The sequence below is a fragment of the Mesoplodon densirostris genome, chromosome 5 (assembly GCF_025265405.1).
Source record: "Mesoplodon densirostris isolate mMesDen1 chromosome 5, mMesDen1 primary haplotype, whole genome shotgun sequence".
NCBI classification, from domain to species: domain Eukaryota; kingdom Metazoa; phylum Chordata; class Mammalia; order Artiodactyla; family Ziphiidae; genus Mesoplodon; species Mesoplodon densirostris.
In genome coordinates, this window is record NC_082665.1 from 60,524,756 (window position 1) to 60,551,051 (window position 26,296).

General features: G+C 38.1%; 1 protein-coding gene and 1 non-coding gene across 5 annotated transcripts in view; both read right to left on the minus strand.

Moving 5' to 3' along the window:
* SPICE1 (spindle and centriole associated protein 1) overlaps positions 1-26,296 on the minus strand; it is a 65,412-nt gene extending 39,116 nt beyond the window's left edge. Inside the window, exons 1-7 of one of the 4 annotated variants that reach the window (XM_060099858.1) lie at positions 26,206-26,296; positions 19,612-19,707; positions 16,469-16,516; positions 12,047-12,190; positions 7,612-7,714; positions 6,472-6,578; positions 3,085-3,200 (exon numbers count right to left, since the gene is read on the minus strand). In XM_060099858.1, coding sequence (XP_059955841.1) covers positions 3,085-3,200; positions 6,472-6,578; positions 7,612-7,714; positions 12,047-12,190; positions 16,469-16,516; positions 19,612-19,707 — 614 coding nt within the window. In that variant the 5' untranslated portion in view covers positions 26,206-26,296. Of the gene's footprint in view, positions 1-3,084; positions 3,201-6,471; positions 6,579-7,611; positions 7,715-12,046; positions 12,191-16,468; positions 16,517-19,611; positions 19,708-23,011; positions 23,136-25,605; positions 25,677-25,844; positions 25,866-26,205 lie in introns of those variants that run through there. The other 3 variants (XM_060099861.1, XM_060099859.1, XM_060099860.1) reach the window with 3 other exon arrangements.
* Positions 336-442, minus strand: LOC132491520 (U6 spliceosomal RNA). The gene has a single exon (XR_009532729.1). It is a non-coding gene; the product is annotated as a U6 spliceosomal RNA (small nuclear RNA).

The following is a 26,296-nucleotide window of genomic DNA, read 5'->3' on the forward strand; positions in this document are numbered from 1 at the left end:
TGGACTAGAAAATTCAGAAGTAGATCCAGGTACACACGGTAATTAATGTACGCAGGCAGAATCTCAGATCAGTGGGGCAGTAATAAATGGTGCTGGGGCAACTGGATACCAATTTAGGAAAAGATAAGAATCAGAGCCATACCTCATACCACATACCAAAATAAACTCTCAATGGATCAGAGAACTAAATAAAAAATAAAACCACAGAAGTATCAGAAGAAAACATGAGTGAATTCCTCTAAAACCAGTTTTAGGAAAGAATTTCAGAGTATGATTCAAGATCCACATGTAAAAACAATGCATGATAAATTCAAACTATATATATATTCTTTTTTTTAAACATGGAATGCGTCACAAATTTGTGTGTCACCCTTGCACAGAGGCCATGCTTATCTTCTCTGTATTGTTCCAATGTTAGCATATGTGCTGCCAAAGCGAGCACTATATATATATTCTTAAATCTTTTATTTATTAAAGAAATTCAAAAGACAACAAATTGGGAGAAAATATAACATATTACACAGGTCAAAGACTAATATCCTTAATATGTAAAGAATGCTTACAAATTAATTAAAGGACCAAAACCCTAAAAGCAAAATGGGCAAAAGACATGAATAGACAATTCACTGTAATGTCCCTTAAATATATGACAAAATTATCAATTTCACTTAGAAAGGCAAAGTAAAACTACACTGAGATACCATTTCTCACCTACGAAATCAGCAGAGAAGTCTGACAACACACTCTGGTGCAGACACTCTTGTAAGTTGACAGTAGGAGTGCAAAATACTACAACCCTCATAAAGCAGAATTCAGTAATTTTAGAACAAAATTACATAGCATTTACCTTTTAATCCCAAAATCCCACTTCTAGTAATTTACTCTAAATACACACCTTCAACCATACAAAAATACATATGCATAAGTTATTCACTGCAGCATTTTTTAATTGAAAAATATTGGAAACAACTTAAATACTTGTGTGTGTGTATATATATGTGTATATATACACACACACATATATAGCATTGCAAAAACTGGATAAAGATGTGCAAAAGAATGAAATTGGACCCCTACCTTACACCACTCACAAAAATTAACTCAAAATGGATTAAAGAATTAAACATTAGACCTGAAATGGTAAAAATCCTAGAAGAAAACATAGGGGAAGCTCATTGACATTGATCTTGGCAACAATTTTTTGGATCTGACACCAAAAGCACAAGCAAAAAATAATAGCTGGAACTACATGAAACCAAAAAGCTTCTGCACAGCAAAAGAAACAATCAACAGAATGAAGAGGTAATCTATGGGATGGGAGAAAATATTTGCAAATCATATACTTAATTAGGGGTTAATATCCAAAACACATAAAGAACTCATACAACTTAATAGCTAAAAACCCAAACCATCCAATTAAAAAAATGGGCAGAGGAACTGAACAGACATTTTTCCAAAGATGACGTACAAATAGCCAACAAGTACATACATGAAAAGGTGCCTGACATCACTAATCATAAGGGAAATGAAAATCAAAACCACAATAAAAGCAAAACCAAACAAAAAATAAAACAAAAGTAAAAAAACAAAGAAAACAGAAAACCATAGAACCAAACAAAAGAAACCATAAAAAATAAAAACAAAACAAAAAAACAGAAAGCAAACTAAAAAAAAGCAAACATAAAACAAACACACAAAAATGATTAAAAAAACAAACCCACAATAAGATATCTCCTCACACCTATAATAAGAATGGCTATCATCAAAAAGTCAAGAGATAACAAGTGTTAATGAGGATGTGGAGAAAAGGGAACCCTTGTGCACTATTGGTGGCATTGTTAATTGGTACAACCATTATGGAAAACAGTGTGGAAGTTCCTCAAAAAATTAAAAATATAACTACCATATGATCCAGGATTCCCACTTCAGGGTATATATCAAAAGGAAATGAAAACAGGATCTCAGAGAGATATCTGCACTCCCATGTTAACTGCAGCACTATTCACAATAAACAAGATATGGAAACAACCTAAGTATATGTCAACACATGAATGGATGAACACGATGTGATTGAGATACATAGATACGTATCATATTCCACTGTATACATATACAGTGGGATATTATTCAGCCATGAGAAAGAAGGAAAGCATGCCATTTGTGACAACATGGATGAACCTGGAAGGTATTACATTGAGAAATACAAGTGAGACAAAGAAAGACAAATACTGAATGATATCACTTATACGTGGAATCTAAAAAAGCTGAGGGGACTTCCCTGGTGGCGCAGAGGTTAAGAATCCACCTGCCAATGCAGGGGACACAGGTTTGAGCCCTGGTCCAGGAAGATCCCACACGCCGCAGAGCAACAAAGCCCGTGCGCCACAACTACTGAGCCTGCACTCTAGAGCCTGTGAGCCACAACTACTGAGCCCACGTGGGGCAACGACTGAGCCCACATGCTGCAACTACTGAAGCCCACAAGCCTAGAGCCTGTGCTCTGCAACAAGAGAAGCCACCACAATGAGAAGTCTGTGCACCACAACAAACAGTAGCCCCCGCTCACTACAACTAGAAAAAGCCCACGCAGCAACAAAGACCCAATGCAGCCAAAAAAAAATAATAAATAAAACAATTTTTTAATTAAAAAAAATATATATATATAATAAAAAAGCTGAACTCATAGAAACAGAGTGGTGGTTACCAGGGGCTGGGAGGTGGAGCAAATGGGAAGATGGTAAAAGGGTACAAATTTCCAGTTATAAGATGAATAACTTCTTGTGATTACAGCTAATAATATTTTATTTTATACTTGCAAGTTGCTAAGTGAGAAGATCTTAAATGTTTTCACCACAAAAAAGAAATGGTAATTAGACGATGTGACGGAGCTATTAACCATCCATCACTTAATGCTATGATGGTAACCATTTTGCAGTATGTAAGTATACCAAATCAACATGTTGTATGCCTTATAAACGTATACAACATTATATGTCAGTTATATCTCAATAAAGTAGGGATGGGGGAAGAAATGGCCTTGGAAAAAAGGGGAGCATCTTAGATACTTATGCCATTTATACTTACGTGTTCGCATTTGTGTTTGACTGAGAGCTTAGAGAGTTATCCAACTCATTCTCACTTTCTTCTGACTGGCTGTTAACAGTTTCTTCTCGTTGGTCATCATCTACTTCATTAAGAGCCTTTATCAACACAACAATAAAATAATAACACAGGTTGGTTATATACACACTCATCCTTTCTTTTTGTCATAACAGAAGAGAGATCTCTCCTTCTAAGGCTAATCCCTCCACACGTGGTCCAGAACCCAAACCCTCTTGCTTCCTTCTAGTCCATCAATTGCCCCTTCTCTTTCCTGCATCTTCAACTTCTCCTTACTGGCTTCAGCTCATCCACATTTAAATCTATGTCTTTGCCATCTTATCCGTACCCTATACTCACCTTGAGCTACCATCTACTCTTTCTGTGCAACAAACTTCTTGAAAGAGCTGCCCGCCACTTCTTCTTTTTTTTTTTTTTGGTACGCGGGCCTCTCACTGTTGTGGCCTCTCCCGTTGCGGAGCACAGGCTCTGGACGCGCAGGCTCAGCGGCCATGGCTCACGGGCCCAGCCACCCCGCGGCATGTGGGATCTTCCCGGACCGGGGCACGAACCCGTATCCCCTGCATCGGCAGGCGGACTCTCAACCACTGCGCCACCAGGGAAGCCCCTGCCCGCCACTTCTCATTCACCATTTATGCCCTGCAACTTTGCTTCTGCCCTGCCACACCATTTAAGCTGTTCTCTACATGGTCAACATCAACACACCTGTTCCCAAATCAAATGGATATTTCTGTCTTTGCCTTCCCTTACTTCTGACTCATCAGACATCAATGACCACTCATTTCTTTCCCTCAAAATCTTCTTTTGAGGAAGATAAACTTTTCCTTTCTTCTTCCATGATACCATATTTTCTTGGTTTTTCTTCTTTTGGCCATTCCTTCCCAATCTCCTTTATTGGTTCTTTTCCTAGCCTTCCCTTTTTCTGATGTCACTCAAGGTTCTCCCTTTGGACCTTTTCTCCTCTCATCTGACTCATTTTCTGTATGATTATATTTAATTCCAAGGTGCAATTACGAGCCAAATGCTGTTAATTTCCAAATTTCTAGCTTCACTCAGATATCTCTTGAGCCCTCAACATTTATATCCAACTGCCTAAAAGATACCCCTAGGAGAACATCCTACACACATATACTCAACATGTCTAAAATTCATCATTTTCCTAAGCCTCTACTATCATTCTTCCAGAAACCTTGTTCCTGTCATGTTACCAAGACCATAACCAGCATCACTATCTACTCAGGTTCTCAAGCCAGCAAACTGGAAATTATCCTTCTTCCTCATCCATCACATCCAATCAATCACCCAATCCTGTCAATTCTATCCCTTCTTAATCTCTCAAATCTATCCCTCTTCCCCTCTACCTCCTTCCCTACTGCCACTGCTTTGGGTCAGTCCTCACCACTTCTCGCTAAGATTCCAATGTGAGTCTTCTAATCAGATCCTCTCACCAGTCTTGTCCCTCCCTCCCCAATCCATCTTCCACGTTACTGTCAATTTCGCCATGACTGTGCTCTTCTTAAAATCCTTTAGTGGCTCTACTCTTGCTTCCTGGTTCCTTAGCCCTTCGTGACCCAGCTCCTTCTTGTCTCTCTTACCTTGCCTCTTGCCACCTCCCAACCTTCATCATAGAGACCATGATCATTTGAAAACTAACTTTTTAATAAGTGTAAAAACATACATGGCTTTTGGCTAGGGATATGGCTAATGGACTTTGGCTATTAAAAATATGTGTAACGTTCTACTTAATTGCCTTTATAAGTAGAAAACGGTATATTTATATGACTCTGGACCTTGTAATTCCCTAGGATCATCCATCTAATTGATGATTCTTCTTTTTGTCATAAAAGATACAAATGACTTAGGAAATTGCATTAAACAGGTACTAAGACCTAGTCATTCTTAAAAAGTTGATTTATTTTAGTATTAAATTCTTCATGGGCTTTTAAAAAATGTTTCCTATCTCAAAATTCTAAACATTTTGATTAATTAAGAGTTCCAATTAGATTAAGATACAGCTCATAAATGTTTTACTACTATACTTTTCCCATGTAACTAGTCAATAAATTCAAAGTTTCTTGGGTAGCTGCTTTTTAAACATACTAGTACATTAGAAGGGACAAAGGTATTTTTAAAGAAATATTCAAGTCTGTTCCATAGTGACTAATTCACTGACTTTCAGATATAGTCTAAAATATTCTTTTTGGGCCTCCCTGGTAGCACAGTGGTTAAGAATCCACCTGCCAATGCAGGGGACACGGGTTCGATCCCTGGTCCAGGAAGATCCCACATGCCGCAGAGCAACTAAGCCCGTGCGCCACACCTACTGAGCCTACGTTCTAGAGCACTGGTGCTACAACTACTGAAGCCCACGTGCTCTAGGGCCCATGCTCCGCAACAAGAGAAGCCACTGCAATGAGAAGCTCCCAACGAAGAGCAGCCCCCACTCGCTGCAACTAGAGAAAGCCCACGTGCAGCAATGAAGACCCAAAGCAGCCAAAAATAAATAAATAATATAAATAAATTTATTTAAAAAAAAAGAAGGGACAAAGATTTCATGAAGAACTAATATCTGGTATTATGCTCAACACTTTACATAACCTATCTGAGCTGATCCTCACAACAACCATAGCAGGTATATTCTATTCCCATTTAACAAAAAAACTCTCTGAGCCAACTCAGATACCTTGAGAAATCAACTCAACATCGAACAGCTAGTAAGTAACAGAATATGAACATAGATTCACCTGACTCCAAAGTGGGACGTGGAAAGACTCTCTTGCTGTTTCCATATTTGTAGATGGTGACACAGTCTTTTTTTTTAATTTATTTATTTTTTATACAGCAGGTTCTTATTAGTTATCTATTTTATACATATTAGTGTGTACTATACATGTCAATCCCAATCTCCGAATTCATCCCACCACCACCACCTCCCAACTTCCCCCCTTGGTGTCCATACGTTTGTTCTCTACATCTCTGGGTGACACAGTCTTATGGAGCCAGACAGCCTAGATTTGAATGCCATCTCTCATGCTAACTAGCTATGTGATCTTGGACAACTTACTTAATTTTTCTGAGCCTCAGTTTTTCCATCTGCTAAATGGGGATAATAATAGTAACTACCTCCTAGGTAAGCACTCAGTAAATGTTAGCTATTATTATCTAGTCCTATCTTGTTTAGTACAAGCATTACTCACAGTACATGCACTATATTTGAGTAAGAACAATTCTAGCAACCACAACTTGGTATTTAGATAGTAAAGCTTTTGAAATGTTTACCACTATACCTATCTACATCAACTTAAACTGAATTTCAGCATGAGCATTATGGCTGTGAGCAAAGTACGTTACCTGAGGCTCAATAACAGATTCACTAAGGATGGCCTGGGTGACAGGGTCTTGATTTACCACAATGGGACCTTGAGAAGAATCAGGAGCCATTGTTACATTAGGAAACCCTGCAGAAGGAAAATGTCATGATGATTTTGTTTCATTTAATTAAATTGACTTCACACATACAATACACTGCCATAGGTCTGAATTATCGTATGAAAATCTTAAATAATAATAATAGCAACTCGCACTCAAACAGTGCTTACTATATGCCAGGCATTGTTCTAAATGCTTTTACATATATTAAATTGTTTCACCCTCACAAAATCCTATGAGGTTATTAGTATCATTATTTTACATATGGGTAAACTGAAACTCAGAGACGTGAGGCAACAGGCACAGAGTCACATTAGTGAGTGGCCAAGCCAGGGTTTAAACCTTAAACTAAAAACTAATGATCTGTTTTTAGGGATTAAGGTAAACAACAGATTATATACACATTAAAGTAAATAATGTTGTGCATCTCACAAGAGGCAAAGTTCCTTTTAGAGAGACACTGAAGTTGCTTTAGTTTTCAAATTAAGCTTCACTCAAATTACATACAAAGCAGATACTTTAATTATATGGTAATTTAATATTAATAAGCTGAAAATGAAATCATACCTTAAATTATGAAATCTTATACATTTCACAAGATATTTTAGTAAATAATAACAATTTACCTTTCCTTAACTTGAGTAATTTGTAATAGTTAATATTCTTAGTGAAAAGCAAATAAATTGTAATAAATCTATGTCTAACAACTCTTTTTTTTTTTGCATTACGCGGGCCTCTCACTGCTGTGGCCTCTCCCATTGCAGAGCACAGGCTCCGGACGCGCAGGCTCAGGGGCCATGGCTCACGGACCCAGCCGCTCCGCAGCACGTGGGATCTTCCCGGACCGGGGCACGAACCCGCGTCCCCTGCATCGGCAGGCGGACTCTCAACCACTGCGCCACCAGGGAAGCCCTCTAACAACTCTTGTATGCTATCCACCCTAGAACACATGTGAAAGAAATAATATGATGCCTGAGAAAAGATTTTAAATTCTTTCAAACAGCCAGGTGTGGGCTATGATGAATAAGATAAAGAAACTTTTGTTTGATGTGACTACTTTACCTGTGCGCCTACGAGGAAAATCAACAAACAGATCTTTTGCTGTAGCCATCAAATGATCAGATTTTTCCAATACATCCTGCATCCGGTATTGATCAGAAAGAATCTAGACACATGTTAGTGATAAATATTATTATTCATAAAATATATATATACTTAATAAATCACAAAGGAAAAGTCCATACAAAGGCAGGAGCTTAAAAATCATCTCAAATCCTTCAGCGGCAATATCATTAAGTACCAGTAGATGGAGCTATTATAATAATTAGTGGATTTCAAATGCTTGGCTTTGATCCAAAGAAATACATTATTAAATTATGACCCAGTCCACACACAAATGTAGACAAACACCAAAATAAAAGCTTTGCTTAAACTTACTCTTTGATAACCACTCTGATATTTTCTTTTTCGTTTCTATTCTATTTTTTCAAATGATGGTCACAACCCACTAACTTGATTTTACAATCCATTAAAAAGTTGTGATCCACAGTTTGAAAAACACTGATTAAACATGAATCTTTGAGCCATAAACTCAGATGTGTGACTCTTTGGTATTTCAACCACTAAAGTGATTTCATAATCCATTAATGGGTCATGACCCACAACTTAAAAAATACGACGTGAGATACAACTTTGGGGGCATTAAACAAAAAAGTGATGCTTCTGCATTTATAAACAAGCTTGAATTTTATCCTGGAGAAATGAGAACTCAAAAAATACCAATATGGCGGTGCCTCTGATTATACACTTTCAACTTAAGAACTTTCCCAGTTACAAGCAAGGATGCGCAGGCTAGAGTGAAAGCAAGTCAACACCCACCACCACCAGATCGCATTCTTAGGCTGAAAGGAGTGTCAAAATTGGAAATTTTCCAGTTTCCAACACCGACTCAAATCAAAACATCTGGTAACAAATGCTCTTACCAGAATTTCTCTAGACCATGGAAACAAGCATACAATGTGACCTCAGTTACTGTTTTAGGACATGAAGAAAAATAACCAGAGTCACGTTCTGACTTTTTCCCCCTTCTTCCCCTGCTAAAGCCAAGCAGGTTGGCTGGCTCTGTTAGTGAGAATAAAGTCCTGAATCTGTTCTCTCCACAAAGCATAAGTTTTGGAGTGGCACAGGACAAAGAGCACATTTGGAGTCAGAAGACTGGCATCCTAGGCCCTGTCAAGAGACACAAAAGTATACTAAATCTGTATACAATTTTAGAGATATTTGAGAATGTTGTTACAACTTAAATTTTCATCCCTGGTTAGCCATCTTGTAGCACATGCAATTAGAGTTTAGGAAAGAAAGTAAATGGAGCATTATAATCTACCACTTATACTAGAAAAATTTTACAAAATATATTTCCTAGCAGCAGTTTTGTTTACTATTTTTAAAAAAGGTATTGACTTGCTATCAAAATGAAGAGATATAAATTAAAAGAAGCAGATTGTGGAGGAATAATTTTATCATATCAAGACCTGATACTAATTATAGTGAGGTCTCCAGAAAACCCACTTCCCTGCAGCCCTCTCCCTGCTAGTCCCTGCCCAGGCTCCTTGGGGCAGACGGCTTGAGTGGCCAGAGGTCAGAGCATTGGCTTTCTCTTGCTCTTTCTGGATTTCTTTATCACTCTTCTATGATAAAACTCATCCTCATGATAGGTAAATCAATCTCTGCAGGCCCATCTGTATATATTACTTCCCCAGATGGGTTTGCAGAGCACAAAACCAAACTTACGAAGAGCACAACAGAATACATCTTGGATTTTCAAAAGATCAGTCAAGGTCCCTTCAAAACCATTATTAGAAACTTGTCACGCTAGCAGTTTTGCTCTCTGGTAATAAAAACCAGACAGAATTGGGAAAGTACAAAGAGACTAGGTTAGTTAATATACTTTTAAAATTTACAAAATCTTTATCAAAGCCACCCTCTCTCTGATTTGGATTTGGACCCTTATTTGCTTGATTCCCATGGCATGAGTGGATCATACAGCAAATGAAATCTAAGATTATGCTGGTCAAAGAGCTTTTCTCTTAATTTACGTTAATCTAGGAGCCCAGCTTCTGGAGGACAGGTCCTGGTAGCTCTAACACATAATGATAAAACCTAGGTGGATATGCCCAAGGAGGACTCTTCCTTCCCCTCACATACCTTATCACAGACATTACAAATATAGCAATACTGAAATAATAGATGAATGAATGCTTTGACTCAGCAATTCCACTTTTAAGAATTTATCCTACAAATATATTTATACATGTACTCAGAAACATATTCATTACATTATTTATAGTGACAAGGCAGGAAATAATCTGTCGGTGGCAGACACTGCTACTTATCCACCAATACCCTTTCTTTCTGTTTTCTCTTTAACAGTGGAACTCCCAAGTTAGCCAAGTACATAGCTAATTTCCCAACCACCCTTGCAGGTGACAGTGGTCACTTGATGAAGTTCTGGACAATGGGATAGAAGCCAGAGCTTCTGGGTGATACGTAAAGGGAGTGACATGCATTCTCTTCCCCACTTCATGCTGCCTGGGAAACATCTGAAGGAAGCTGGAACAGCCACTCCAAACTCAGACATGGAAGCCCTGTAATAAAGGACCAGAGATCCCCCTACCCACTACCATGTATCTCTGAGCTGTTCCATAAAAGTGAAATAGATTTCTATTTTGTTTATACCAGTATATTCTGGGGTCTTTTTTTTTTCCAGATGCTTATACCATATTCTGATACACATCCTAAATGTCCACTAATAAAGCACTAGATAAATAAATTGTGGTATATCCACATACTACTTGGCCATTAAAAAAGAAAAGGTAGGGCCTCCCTGGTGGCGCAGTGGTTGAGAGTCCGCCTGCCGATGCAGGGGATACGGGTTCGTGCCCCGGTCTGGGAGGATCCCATATGCCGTGGAGCGGCTGGGCCCGTGAGCCATGGCCGCTGGGCCTGCGCGTCCGGAGCCTGTGCTCCGCAACGGGAGAGGCCACGGCAGTGAGAGGCCCGCATACCGCAAAAAAAAAAAAAAAAAAAAAAAAAGAAAAGGTAGATTTCTAAATACTGACATAGAAAAACCTCCAAAATATGTTGTTAAATGGAAATGCCTAAATCCCACTAATAGCAGAGGTTCTCAAACCTAGCAAAATATTAAATATTACATAGCAACTGTCTTAAAAATACCTAAGTGGGGCTGCATCCCAGATCCACTGAATTAGAATACCTGAGTATAAATATGTCTGAGTCCAGATACTGTTTGGTTTTTTTTAATGGGAATTTTTTAAATGGAAATTAGAATCAGTCAGAGTTGATAAACACTACGCTAGAGCATGAGGAAGCCGCATTACAGAAAGAAGGCAGAGAAATTACACTCACCCTCTCTTACCACTCTCCTTCAACCCCTAATTCTACCACATCTACAAGGTATAAGGGATTCAGGACATGAGCAGGGGTCACTAGGGACGGGAAACAAAAGCCCAGAGTCACCTCAAAGTGGCTGCCTTTTTCCCTGGCCAGATCTGTGTTCTTAGGCCTTTCATGGAGAATTACCACGTAACATTTAAATGTAGGTGACTTGCCTAAGATCACCAAAAGATACGTACCTCTAAAGAGCCATTCTCTCTCAATCCACTGTTCTTTTTACAAGCTCATGTGAACATTTATTTGGGAGATATAATTCTTCCTCATGATATATAAAGTCATGACTTTCATAATTCACTAAGAAGCCTAACAAATTCCTCAAAAGACAGAATGTGACTTAAAGCTGCAGCAGAAGGTCACCCAGACAGCCAAGTGCCATAAGCTCCAACAGTGAACAAGAAGAAAACAGGCATTTCTTTTACAATGATTTCAGCCCAAATAAAAGAAGGGTTTTACTGTAGTTTCTTCTTATTTTCCATATTATTTATTCCTACCCACTCTGATTACTTATTCAAACACCCTACATCTGACAAAAGATTCAGCCAAAGACAAGTGCCTTACTAATTTGTTGGACAAGCACACATTTTTTTTTTTGCAAAGTAATCTAACAGCATCGCTGTTGAACTGAGAAAAATAATTATAGCAGCTTTATATATATATATATACGACACTAATTATGTGCCAAGGACTGTCCTAATCACTTTAGTAATATTTTATCACTGAAATCTCATAACAATACAGTCAGGCAAATACTGTTACTCCAGTTTAAAGATAAGAAAATTCAGGCTGAGAAGTTAATAATTTAAGGTCACCTGGCTAGTAAGCTGAAAAGCGGGAATTCAAATCATGAAACTAGACTGTGATCGTCACTCTGCTCCTTTTTCCAAAGTCTACCTGTCGATCACCGCGTAAGGACACGATAACGATTAGAGTCTGTCCAATGTTAATCAAGTACGCGGAAAAAGAGAGACACCTATTTACCTCTTCTTTTCTTTCTAACTCTACAGATGATGCAGTTTAGCATTACCTCCTTCATGAGAGACAATCTCCTTTTCTCAAGATTAGAAATTTCCGGTTTCTGCTTCTTCCATTTTCTCTTCAAAGCTTTTTCTTGGAGCTCCCAGTGTACTAATGCTCTATTCTTCGATTTGTGTATTTCATGACGACGGATCTATATGGAAAAAAAAATATATAAAAGAATGTTTCAGGAACAAAGAACTTGCCTATTCAGATGGTAGGACAACCTAACCTAGTTCATCTTTTTTTATTTTTTCTAGTCCAGTATAAGTATATTTTATATATATATATATATATATATATATATATATATATATATATATATATATATATTCACAAAATTTTCACCAACTCCTAAATTTTCAAAAATGATTTTTTAAAAAAGAAGTATCAAAAACTAGTAGACTTAAGGAGTTCCCTGGTGGCCTAGTGGCTAGGATTCTCGGCTTTCACTGCTGTGGCCTGGGTTTAATCCCTGGTCGGGTACTGAGATCCCACAAGCCACGTGGCATGGCCAAAAAATAAATAAATAAAACAAACTAGTAAACCTAGCTAAAACACAAAATGAAAGAATATTAATTTCTACTTCTTTTGTACAAGACTATCCAATAAAGTAGTGTTTTGCAAACTGCATCTTGGTACTCACTTAATGGGTGGTAAAATAATTAGTGGATCAAAACCAACATTTTTAAAAAATAAAACAGAATATAGAATAGAAAATATTAAGAACACATTGCACATAATAAAAGTTAAGAATTCTTTTGTTGGGGCTTCCCTGGTGGCTCAGTGGTTGAGAATCTGCCTGCCAATGCAGGGGACACAGGTTTGAGCCCTGGTCTGGGAAGATCCCACATGCCGTGGAGCAACTGGGCCCGTGAGCCACAATTACTGAGCCTGCGCATCTGGAGCCTGTGCTCCACAACAAGAGAGGCCGCGATAGTGAGAGGCCCGTGCACCGCGATGAAGAGTGACCCCTGGTTGCCACAACTAGAGAAAACCCTCGCACAGAAACGAAGACCCAACACAGCCATAAATAAATAACTTAAAAAAAATTCTTTTGTTAAATTTTTCAGTTACATATGTGTGTACATGTACAATTATAAACACACACACATATACACACACACACACACACACACACACAGACTGAGTATGACATAAAAGGCACAAAATCCACTAAGTCATCTCTGGCAAAGGCACACCCATTCCATGACATTCACATCACCAAGAGCTCACAATGCAGTGTTTTTATAGCCCTGTAATGGCTGCATGTGGAAGTGGGTCCATGGAGATGCAGGACTCCAAGGAAGTGGAATTCCAGAAGTAGAAGCAGAGATATGAGGCACAGCTTAAGAGTTAGAAAGGAGGAGTTCACTAAGGTGGCTAAGGAACAAAAGCAGATATTGGCTTTACAAGCACTCTAGTATTCAGAACTATGAATATGAACAAAACTTGTATGTCATCTGATAAAATGTACTACTGAGTTTGCACCATGTAAATATGAAATCAGTCCATTAAGAGACTAACAACCAAATATTATGTAAGGATTCTGATTCACAAAGAACAAATGAAGATGACATTTTTGAGACGGTCAGGGAAATCTGAATATGGATTGGGATTAGGTAATACCAAAATATTAGTGTTACTTTTGTCAGGCATGATAATGGCATTGTGGTTATATAAGAAAATATCTATTTTTTTTAATGCAAACTGAATATGTAGGCACAAAATGACATGTCCTCTGGGCTTTGCTTTAAAATGCTCCAGTGAAGAAGCAAAGGGTAAGATAAATGAAACAAGTATGGCAAAATTTTCATAACTATTATATCTAGGTGAACAGTATATGGGAGTTCTTTATACTTTTGTCGCTCTTTTCACATGAGTTTGAAATTTTTCATAATAAAAAATTTTAAGTCATTTGGGCATCATTATTATCCTCAACAAACATTTAATGAGTACCTACTACGATTTAGATTCCTAGGCCCACAAAGACGTATAAGATACGGCCTCTATCTCTCAAAACATTAATAATCTGCCCAGAGAGATTGGACCTATGCATATAAAGATAAATGACATGGATTAGATGGCATATACTCAATGCCTTATGTAGGTAGTAAGTACAACAGTTCAGAGAAGAAAGCAACTGTTAGGCAGCTTCAAAGAGTAGGACTTCAAACTTACTACAATAATCAAGAGAGTACGGCACTAGCATAACGATAGACATACAGATCAGTGGAACAGAAATGAGAGTCCAAAAGAAACCCTTATCTTTACAGACAATTGATTTTCAACAAGGGTGCCAAGACAATTCAATGTGAAAAGAACAGTCTTTTTAATAAATGGTGCTTAGACAATTGGATATCCATGTGCAAAAGAATGAAGCTGGACTCCTACCTCACACCATACACAAAAATTAATTCAAAATGGATGAAAGGCCTAAACATGAGAGCCCAAACTTTAAAACTCCTAGACAAAAACATAGCAGTAAATATCTGTGAACCTTGGTTAGACAATGGTATCTTAGATATGACACTAAAGCTACAAGTGACAAAAGAAAAAAATTAGATAAATTGGACTTCATCAAAATTTAAAACTTTTATGTTTCAAAGGATACTATCAAGAAAGCTAAAACATAATCAACAGAATGGAAGAAAATATTTGCAAATCATATATCTGATAAGAAACATATCCAGAATATATAAAGAACTCCTACTACTCAACAATAAAAACACAAATAATCCAATTTTATTTTTATTTTATTTTTTGTGTCCCTCTCTTCATCAAGCCCAGTTCACAGTTGTCACATATTTCCTCTGCAAATTTTAAAATAACTAAGAGACTTGAAGAGACATTTCTCCAAAGAAGATACTACAAATGGCCAATAAATATATGAAAGGATACTCAATGTCATTAGTCATTAGGGAAATGCAAATCAAAACTACAATGAGATTCCACTTTATACCCCCCAGGAGAACTAAAACCACAAAGATGACAATGACAAATGCTGCAAGGGATGTGAAAAAATTGGAACCCTCATACATGCTGGTAAGAATGTAAATGGTGTAGCCACTTTAGAAAACAGTTTGGCAGTTCCTCAGAAAGTTAAATATAGAGATATCATATGACTCAGCAATTCTACTTCCAGGTATACACCCAAGAGACTAAGAGCGTATGTTCACACAAAAACTTGTACATGAATATTCATAGCAGCATTATCTATAACAGTCAAAAAGTAGAAACAACCCAAATGTCCAACAACTGATAAATGGATAAATAAAACATGGTATATCCGTAAACAAAATAGTATTTGGCAATTATAATGAATGAAGTACTGATACTACAATATGGATGAACCTTGAAAACATTACACTAAAAGAAAGAAGCCAGATATAAAAGAATACATATTATATTGCATTTATATGAAATGTCCAGAATAGGCAAATCCATAGAGACATAAAACAGATTAGTTGTTGCCAGGGATTGGAGGGGTGGGGCATAGAGAGTGACTGTTAATGGATAAAGGGTTACTTTTGGGGGAGTGATGAAAATGTTATAAAATTAGAAAGTGATGATGGTTGCATAACTCTGTGAATATACTAAAAAACAATGAATTGTACACTTTAAAAGGGCAGATTTTATGTTAGGTGATTTATATCTTAATAAAGCTGTTTAAAAAAACAAACAAACCTATAATAAAAGCTTTTTTTTTTAAAGTAAAATTTGGGCTTCCCTGGTGGCGCAGTGGTTGAGAGTCCGCCTGCCGATGCAGGGGACACGGGTTCCTGTCCCGGTCCGGGAAGATCCCACATGCCACGGAGCGGATAGGCCCGTGAGCCATGGCCGCTAGGCCTGTGTGTCCAGAGCCTATGCTCCGCAACGGGAGAGGCCACATCAGTGAGAGGCCTGCGTACCGCAAAAAAAATAAAATAAAATAAAAAAAGTAAAACTTGAACTAGGATAAGGAAGTAAAGTAAGATTTGTACAGGAGGAGAAGAAGGTAGGGAAACTGTTCCAAGTAAAGAGAATAGCATGAAGTGGGGCTCAAATGTGGAAATGTACGTGGCATGTTCAAGAAATAAATTATAATGTATGTTTGTATAGGGAAGTAATGGTAAATAATGCTAGTGATATCTACATCTTGGAAAAGATGATAAATGTGTACAGGAAAATACTGGACTAGAGAGATTTGAACTGTAAACCAAACCTATCTAATGAAATTCTAATGCATGCTAACTGATGTGCCTAAGTAAAATAAGGAAGCCCAGGACATATGCTTTTTGATTTTATATAGACATAAGCAAGATTAAAAATAACTGAACAACTTCCAAGAAGTGCCTCTGGTTTCTATTCTGTAGGTTAGAAGTATCAAGTATCAAATATCAAATAAGAACATGAACTTAACGTTTGACTTAACTTTCGATAGTAAACTTACCAGATCTTCAGGAGTTGCCCGATGAACTGTTAGATCAGTTACAGTGTTCTGCAAAAAAAAAAAAAAAAACAGATGAACTTCCTTTAAAAAGCAAAAGGTTTCTTACAAAATATTAGTATACGCTGAATTTTAATGGCTGAAAACGGATTCAAAATCCTGAGACCAAAAAGTCTTACCTTGAGAATTAAATTCTCAATTTAAATATTAACATGGATTACTTTTAGGTGTCTTGTAGAAAATAACTGACTATTTTTAAGTGTCTCACAGAAATTAAGCACTAAATTCACCAAGCAAGCATACATTATATTAAAATAATGAAAACAACTGGGTAGTACATAATTCAAAATGAGTTAGTTTAACTAAAGTTATAGTTTTCAAACTATATTTCATGGAACAAGGCAACTCTAAAGATTCCTAAAATATAAAGTGTGATCACTACAGAGAGGTTCAATTTGTACCCATGCCAACACCTTAAGCATAGGACCTATCATAACCAGAGAGACAAATTTTGAGGGTATTGTATAATTTCATAAAATGTGTAAACAGTCACTCAAGTAAAAAGGCACTAAACCAAATGGCAGGGCTTCCACATTGCACAACTCCAGGTGGTTCTGTTGATATCACAGGCCATGTAAGTAGTGCCCCTTGGAATTGTACAGTGCACAGCCTGCACAGCTCTGAGTACCAGCCCTGCAATTTGGTCCTTTCCAAAATGACTTCAGCCATTGTGTTATACAGATTTGGTAAGGCAGGGAAAAAAGCAATGTAGACTTTTAATTCTAAGAGAAATACAGAGAACTGAGCCTAGTGAAATAGCTTCGGATGTATTCAAAGACTTAACCTTTCAGCCATAGTTTGTATTTAGCTCAAGTCTTTTATATACTAAAACCGTTATTCCTTCCATGTTGATTTAGAAAAGTACAAGATACAACGCTAAGATCATGAGAATTGGGGTTTTTTTGTTTTTTGGAGGGGTTTTCTGGCCATGCCACATGGCTTATGGGATCTTAGTTCCCCGACCAGGAATTGAACCTGGGCCCTCAGCAGTGAAAGTGCCAAGTCCTAACCACTGGACCATGAGGGAATCCGCGAGAATTGTTTTTAATAATCATAATAAAAATTCGGGCATATAAGTGATATGCTTGGAATTAGTTTTCATGGGAGAAAATATAATTTCATTTATACTACTATTGCTTAAAACTACAGTTGACCCTTGAACAACATGGGTTTGAACACAGGTCCACTTATGTGTCGATATTTTTCAATACATACTACAGTGCGACACGATCCACAGCTGGCTGAATCCATGGATGCAAAACCACAGATACAGAGGGCCAACTGTAGTTATACGTGGATTTTCGACTGTGCAGAGGGTCGGTTCCCCTAACCCCCATGTTGTTCAAGGGTCAACTGTATTTTCTTCTGAAATTGCCTTTAAATCTAATTTACAAGCCATTTCAGAAAATGCCTCAATATTTTCAGCAAAACAGTATTATTCAGTTGATCTCTCCTTCCTCATTTACTATTCACAGCAAATGACCTATAACTACTTTCAAGTTCCATCTACCTTCAGAAAACAAAGTTTTTTCTACCACTGGAGATAATATAAAGTAAATGAGGAAGGTTCTGAATGCAATTTCAAATAATGGTTTTCAATTATGTTTTGAGCAACAGCAGCATATCAAAATAAATATGGAACTTCCCAAAGTAACCACTCTGAAGGGGACAACTTATGTGATCATTTTTTCATGATAACATAATGTTAACATTATGATAACATAAATGTTAAGGTGCATTTTTTCACCTTTTAATCAGTGTCATTACCTTAGAGTCATATCCTTATACTATTTTGTAGCCAATCACATGGCAACAAAGCAATCTAAACATAGAGAAATCCCCCTGCCCCATTTTCTAAGGCTGTCAGTTTGCCCAGGATACCTGGCTAAGGTGGTTGGCCACAACCCAGAAGATTCTAAGTCCAAAAGAATCCCTAAGATCCAAACTAGTCCCTGACCAGTTAATCTTCACAACAGAAAGTAAAAGTACCCAAAGTCTCATGGTCCAAACCAAAGTACCCAACTCCAAAAGATAAAAATCCCTGTGATAATGCCAAGTGGTACTCAGGGTAGGAGCCAGGGATCATGTCTCAGATACCTGAGACCTGTCTCACACCTTACGAGAACCTTTGTACTGAAATTGACAAATCTCTGGAGATGAGCAAAAAACAATTTGAAGGGTAAGAGAGCAAGGATCACCCACTTTTTCAGTCAAAAATGCCACTCGCATGATTATGATATCACAAGTTGCTATGGGAAAATCTAAAATATGTACCCAAAAATTTCAGATTTCAGGTTAACTAGAGTTACCTTAAAGCAGTGAGTTCTCAAAGTAGAGGTGGGGGACTTTTTAAAAACACACTCCCCATCCACTTAAGATTTCAGTTCTTTTTTTTTTTTTTTTTTTAAGGAGAGAAGGGAAAGGAAATCCCTTCCCTTCTTGTCTTTTTTTTTTTTAATTTATTTATTTATTTATTTATTTATGGCTGTGTTGGGTCTTCCTTTCTGTGCGAGGGCTTTCTCTAGTTGCGGCAAGTGGGGGCCACTCTTCATCGCAGTGCGTGGGCCTCTCACTGTTGCGGCCTCTCGTTGTGGCGCACAGGCTCCAGACGCGCAGGCTCAGTAGTTGTGGCTCATGGGCCTAGTTGCTCTGCGGCATGTGGGATCTTCCCAGACAAGGGCTCAAACCCGTGTCCTCTACATTGGCAGGCAGATTCTCAACCACTGCGCCACCAGGGAAGCCCCAAGATTTCAGTTCTTAAAAAGAGGTAGAGCTATAGCCTCAACATAAAAATTCCCCAAAGGCATCTGCTCTTCCCTCCAAGACCTAGGATATTGGATTGGCCAAAAAGTTCATTTGGTTAATGAATACGTTGTTCAATAAAGTTCTTGGTGAAAATGAAAAATGTCTTTTATTTTTACTTAAAATGAAACAAACGTTTTGGCCAACCCAATAACATGCCCAGAAACCCATTCCACCATATCACATGCTAAGCCCCATTCAGAGCACCATCCTGAGTGACTAAGGTCATCACATTTATTCCTTCCATGTAATGCTATACCATGTATTATCCCACCTAGACTTACATCCCATTCTTGCTTTACTGACATTTTCTTCTTTACTTTCAGTGCTTTCCTTCCTCCTCCACGGGGACCGTAATGGTTCACTCTGACAAATGACATCTAGGAGTAATAATCATATCAAATTTTAAAAATACATGAAAAACTAATAATTAACCATCACCAGAGAGGGAAAAAGATATCTAAGAAAATAAATTTTAAAACATCAGACGAGAACTTTAAGTATAATGAAAGGAACAGGCTACCAAAAGACTTGGTTCTTTCACTTCGTAATTATTAGAAAGTTGATATTGATAACTATGATAAAAGAGGTTTCAAATCACCAAATTAAATATATGTGATTAATAAAGAACCCTAGGAATGAAGCAAGTATGACCTAAAGCAGAGATCTATCTGACAGCAGTCATAAGCATTGTCACCTGTTACACAAATTCGTAATGAATAGAGGAAATGTCAATCACATGTGAACAATGTGAATGTAAGAGAAGGAGAGCAGGAGACAGTTGGGGTTCTTTTTTAAGCATCTAACACTCAAAATCACTACCAGACACATACGTACTTACCTTAAAATAAAGGTGGCTAAATTTTAGAGAATGAATGAGTTATGATACGATCTCTAGTATATTTTTCACATAATACTAAATGGGGGTGATTATCGATACTAAACTAGAATACGAAAATGGCCAACAGATGCTTGGCACTTTTAAAATACAATGCTAAGGACATTAGACTAAACATCATACAAAATTAGAAAAAGACTCACAGTGCCTGAACACTAGGATTTGAGGATACATATATGATTTTTAAAAAGCAACACATATACATGACTCCAATTCCAGAACTTCTTTAACACCTAAATAATTACAGAACTTTCCAGCTGACCCCCTTACTCCAAATTATCCTAAAACAAAGACTCTAGTATTTTCCTTAAGTACATCTTTTAAAAAAATCATTTAGTCTACTGTGAATAAAGATGACTAAATGCAAGTATTTCTCAGGAATTGGCCCTATAACTCTTAGCAACCACGTCCACTCTTTAAGCATGGTATCTAATTTCAGAACGTACAATCCAGCAAAGGAGATAATTCACATACAAGTTAGAGAATATCATTTAAGTATTATCATAGTGATGGTGATGATGGCGATGATGATGACAGCGGTGGTGGTTATAATGATGGAATTAGCTACTAAGTACTTTCTTCAAGCCAGGTACTGTTCTAAACTCTTCCCATATATTATCTCCTTTAATCCTCACACTAATCCCATGAAGTATTTACTGTTTGTTACTCGTTTTACAGATGAGAAAACTAAGGGACGAAGAGTTAACTGACTGGGAAGGTCTCACAGTAAATTGCAGAGCCATATATGCCATTTTAAAAGATATGAATGGAATAGAACCAAGAGTCCAAAACAAAACTTTAAACTTATGGTCAGTTTATATTCAACAAGGGTGCCAAGAAACAATTCAATGGGGAAAGAACAATCTTTTAAATTAATGGTGCTGGGACAACTGGATATTCATATGAAAAAGAATGAAGTAAGACCCCCTACCACACAACATGTAAAAAAATTAACTTAAAATGAATCACAGACTTAAATGTAAGAGCTAAAAGTACAAAACTCCTAGAAGATAACATAAGCATAAATCTTCATGAACCTTGGGTTAAGCAATGGTTTCTCAGAAATGACACTAAAAACACAAGCAACCAAAGAAAAAATAAATTGGGACTCCATCAAAATTTAAAACTTTTGTGCTTCAAAGGACACCATCAAGAAAGTGAAAAGACAACCAAAAGAATGAGAGAAAACATTTGAAAATCATATATCTAATAAGTAACTTGTATCCAGAATATATAAAAAACTCTTACAACTCAACACAAAAAATCCAATTTTAAAATGGCTAAGGGGGCTTCCCTGGTGGCACAGTGGTTAAGAATCCGCCTGCTAATTCAGGGGACACAGGTTTGAGCCCTGGTCCAGGAAGATCCCACATGCCGCAGAGCAAGTAAGCCTGTGCACCAAAACTACTGAGCCTGCACTCTCGAGTCCGCGAGCCACAACTACTGAGCCCATGTGCCACAACTACTGAAGCCCACATGCCTAGAGCCCATGCTCTGCAACAAGAGAAGCCACTACAATGAGAAGCCTGCGCACCGCAATGAAGAGTAGCCCCTACTGGGCGCAACTAGAGAAAACCCACGCGCAGCAACGAAGACCCAATGCAGCCAAAAACAAATTTTAAATTTTTTTTAAAAAAGAAAGAAAAAATAAATAAATAAAATAGCTAAGGGATTTGAATACACATTTCCCCAAAGAAGATACTACAAATGGCCAATAAACATGTGAAGAGATGTTCAAGATCACCAGTCATTAAACGCAAATCAAAACCGTAATGAGATATTACCTTACACCCACCGGGATGGTTATAATCAAAAAGATGTAAATAACAAGCTTTGGAGAGAATGTTGAGAAATTAGAATCCCCATATATCACTAGCGGGAATGCAAAATGGCATAGCCACTTTGGAAAACAGTTTGGCAGTTCCTAAAAAAGTTAAACACAGAGTTACTAAATGACTCAGCAATTCTAGTCCCACATATATAGCCGAAAGAATTGAAAACTTATGTCCACACAAAAACTTGGACATGAATGTTCATAGCAACATTATTCTTAATAGACAAAAAGTGGAAACATCCCAAATATCCACTAACTGAAGAAGGGATAAATAAAATATTGTATATCCATATTCTTTAATATTATTTAGCAATAATAAGGAATGAAGTACTGACACATGCTACAACATGGATGAACCTTGAAAATATTATGCTAAGAGAAAGAAGTCAGACACCAAAGGTCATAAATTATATGATTCCATTTATATGAAATGTCCAGGATAGGCAAGTCCATAAAGACATAAAGTAGATTAGTGGTTGGGAGGGTCTGGGGGGAGGAGGAAACGGAGAGCCACTGCTAATGGGTACAGGGTTTCTTTTGGCGGTGATGAAAATGTCCTGGAATTAGATAGTTGTGATAGTGGTTGCAAAACTGAATATACTAAAAAACTCTAAACTGTATACTTTAAAGGGCTAACTTTTATGGTCTGTGAGTTATATCTCAACAATGCTGTTATAAAAAAAGATATGGAAAAATATAATGGTTATTCAAAAAAGCTTTCTTATGTATTTTACTCTTGAACCACTTAGATCTTCGATTTACTTGGCAGAAACAAAGGGGAATCATAAAGTGTCAGTATACCTAAATGATGAATTATGTATTCATTAAAATTATATTATGAAGAATATAGGAAAATACATAGAAAGTTCAGTGTAAAAAGTAGAATACAGAACAGCACATACAGTATATTCTCATGATATTAATACACACACAATACTAATAAAGCACTTACCTGTGCTAAAAGCTTCACATTTAATCCCACAACCCGATGAGGCACATACTATCCTGAGACACACTAGAGCACAGTAGTTAAGAGTACAGTCTAAAACCAGACTGTCTGGGTTCACATCCCAGCTCTGCCAGTAGCTGTAAAACGGAACTAATTAAATGCACAAGGTGCTCAGAACCCCTGCCTAGCACATACTAAGTTCTACTTAAGGATTACTAATGATTATGTCAGCAACAATTATTAACCCCCTTTCCCAAATGAGAAAACTGGGGCTTTTGAGATATTGCTCAAAGTCACAGAAATAATAATGCACAGAGCTGGGAGCTGACACTCAAAACCAGATCTGACTAATTACGACTAATTATAATAATGCACATTCTAGAAAACATTACTAGAATTAAGTTGTCTCTGGTTGGTTCTATATTTTCCAAACTTTCTACAATGAACTCATGTTACTCTTAAAATACTTTATTTCAAGTTATTTAAAATATTATACTTTTCCACCAGCCTCAATTCTGAAAACTCATCCCTGAATCTGAAGTATGCAAAGGTTAAGTTCACAATGGTGTAACAAAGCTGGCATCCCATCTCTGACCTTCCCTTCACCAACAAACTTCATGAAGGAGAGGCCTATTTAAGCACTTTTATTTACTAAGCCCCAGTTATACTTCAAACTTTTATAACACAGGAACCACCTATGCACTGAAAAGTGTTCTCTTGAACATCACCAGTAAAGGTGACCATATTTTTCTTGACCAAAGATCAGACTTCGTGGTCTAACGAAGGGATTTTGTGCCACTTACACGAACCAGGTATAAGGGAGCTATAGTTTACATGCTGAAATGTGAGACTATAAAGATAGTCTGATGGTTTACAGTGCCAAGATGTCAAATAATAACATTAGCATAACCCAGAAAATCTAGGCGCATTGGGAGAAAATCTAAAATACTAATAGCTTCCTAATTGCTAAAATTATTGGTCCCTTATTTCTCAGGCCCTTTCCATCTCTAGAGACGCCCACTCCTGGAAGCTTGCCCCTCCCTTGGCTTCCATGACACTCTTTCTCCTGGTTTCTCTCCTATTCTTTTCTCCTTTTCAGGTTAAGACAATACTCACATACTATGTAATCAAGGATCTTCACTCAGTTCTATCCCAGTCTTTTCTTTCCATTGGACACCCTCTCTCTTTGTCCAATAATTGTTTTTGAGAGTCTACCACATGCCAGGCACTGGCCGGGCACTGGAGATACAATAGTAAACAAGTCTAATATGGCACCAGCTCTCATGGAGCTTACTTTCTAGATCACCAAGGGGAGTTCACATCTTCCCTTAGTGATCTCACCTACTCCCTTGAGCAAAGCTATCAATGTACTGGGAACACAAATACACTGTGAAAGTTAGTCGCAAATCAAGGATGTGCACCTTTCCTCAAAACACCTAATGCTCATTTCCAACCGGCTTCTGTGCACATCTCTCAAATATCTCAAATATAGTATGGCCAATATACAGCTTAGCATCCATGCCCCCTCCCCACCAATGTCTAGTTCTTGATATATAACTGGCTTGCTCAGTAAATGTCTGCTGAATAACGCTGAAGTACAGAATTACCTTTCTTCCAGTTGCTCCAATTTAAAACCTTAGCATCACATTCTCTCCCTTCTTGTCTCAAAGCTAATCAGATACCAGAATCTATTCATTCTTTCCCTCAAACATCTCTCTCATGTCCCCCCTTTTTTCATCTCTACTATGAATGTTTTTGTCCAGGTTCTCGTTATTTCCCCTAATTAATCTTCCTTTCACTCATTCGCTCTCCCACTTCATCATCCATCTATTATTTCAACAAGTATTTTGAAAGCACCTGCCAAGAGCTTGGCACCAGATACAGCAAGAAAGTAGAATAACTCTGGACCCTCACAGAGCTTAGTTTGTCCGACCGCAATTAAATAAGAAATTGCAATAAAAGGCTAACGTTGGAAGTAAATTCAGTGTCATAGAAACACCTAACTTACTCTACACAGTGAGAAAAGGCCACCTGTCATAGAAATACCGAACTTACTCTACACAGTGGGAAAAGGCCACCTCCTCCCTCTAATTCACCCAAAAATATTTAAGCTGAGAGCGGAACTATGACTAAAAGTTAGAAGCTGGGGGAAAATGCTCCAGGTCGGGGTCGGGGGAGGGCACTTACAAAGGATTTGAGAGGTTCAGTTTGACTAACAAAGATTTGAGAGGGCAGGAAGGCTAGAAAAAGGATAAAAAAGAAAGGCAGAGGCCAGATTATGGCCTTGTGAGCGAGCCACAGCAATTTGAACACTAACCTAAAAACCTATAGGAAGCCACTGAAGTGTTTTAAGCAAGGTCAGTTACGATGGGATTTAGTAAAACCACTCTGGCTAGTGGAAAATTGATCAAAGGGAAACAAGACCTCTTTCCAAACACTATCCCTCCAATCACTCCTACCCAGATATATGGATAGAGGATAGCTCTCAAAACTTTACTTCCTTCCTCAAACGATTTTAACAGCACTCCCCTGCAGAGAGGAATCCAGCTCAGCTGGGCACTCAAGACACTCTCCCCGCTCCGTGCGGCCCAGCTGACCTTTCTTTGCAGTCATTTCTCCTCTCACATCTCCCACACATCCTAAAACAAAGCTCTCGCCTTCCCATATCGTTCCAGCCGTTCCTTACGCTCTGCTTGGAACACCCGTCACACTTCCACTCCCTTTTCCACGGGGTTAACTCCCACTCACTCTTCAAAACTCATTCAGGCGGGCCTTCCTGATAAACCCTTTCCTAACCTTCAAATCGACTTAAATGACCCTCCCTGTCCCCAGGTACCCCGGGTAGTTTGTCTCTCTCCCACGAGACCGGAAATTCCTCGAAAACTCCATTAGGGTACCCCAATTTCTAGCTCTGCGCATAAGTGCCCGAAAGCGGTGCGCACGCGCACACTCAGGATGCTCCTGGGGGAGCGCGCTAGACACAAACACACCCAGACAGGCATCCTGACACGCACACACACTCGCAAAACACATGGAGTCGCGGGTGCACTTTCTGTAGTAAGGATTCTCAACCCAGGCGCCTGGATCCCCAGGGAACAGAGAGGAAGACGCCACGACCGTTCGCCCCGCCCTGTAGCCCCGGTCCCTAAGATTCTGTGGGGCGGGCTGCAGGCCTCCGCCCCGTCATCGCAACCTGCCTTGCAGTTTCCTGACTGCTGCCTCCACCACGACTATAACTCCAGGTTCCAGAACCACCCGGCCGGCCACAAGTTAACACAGCCCGCCGCT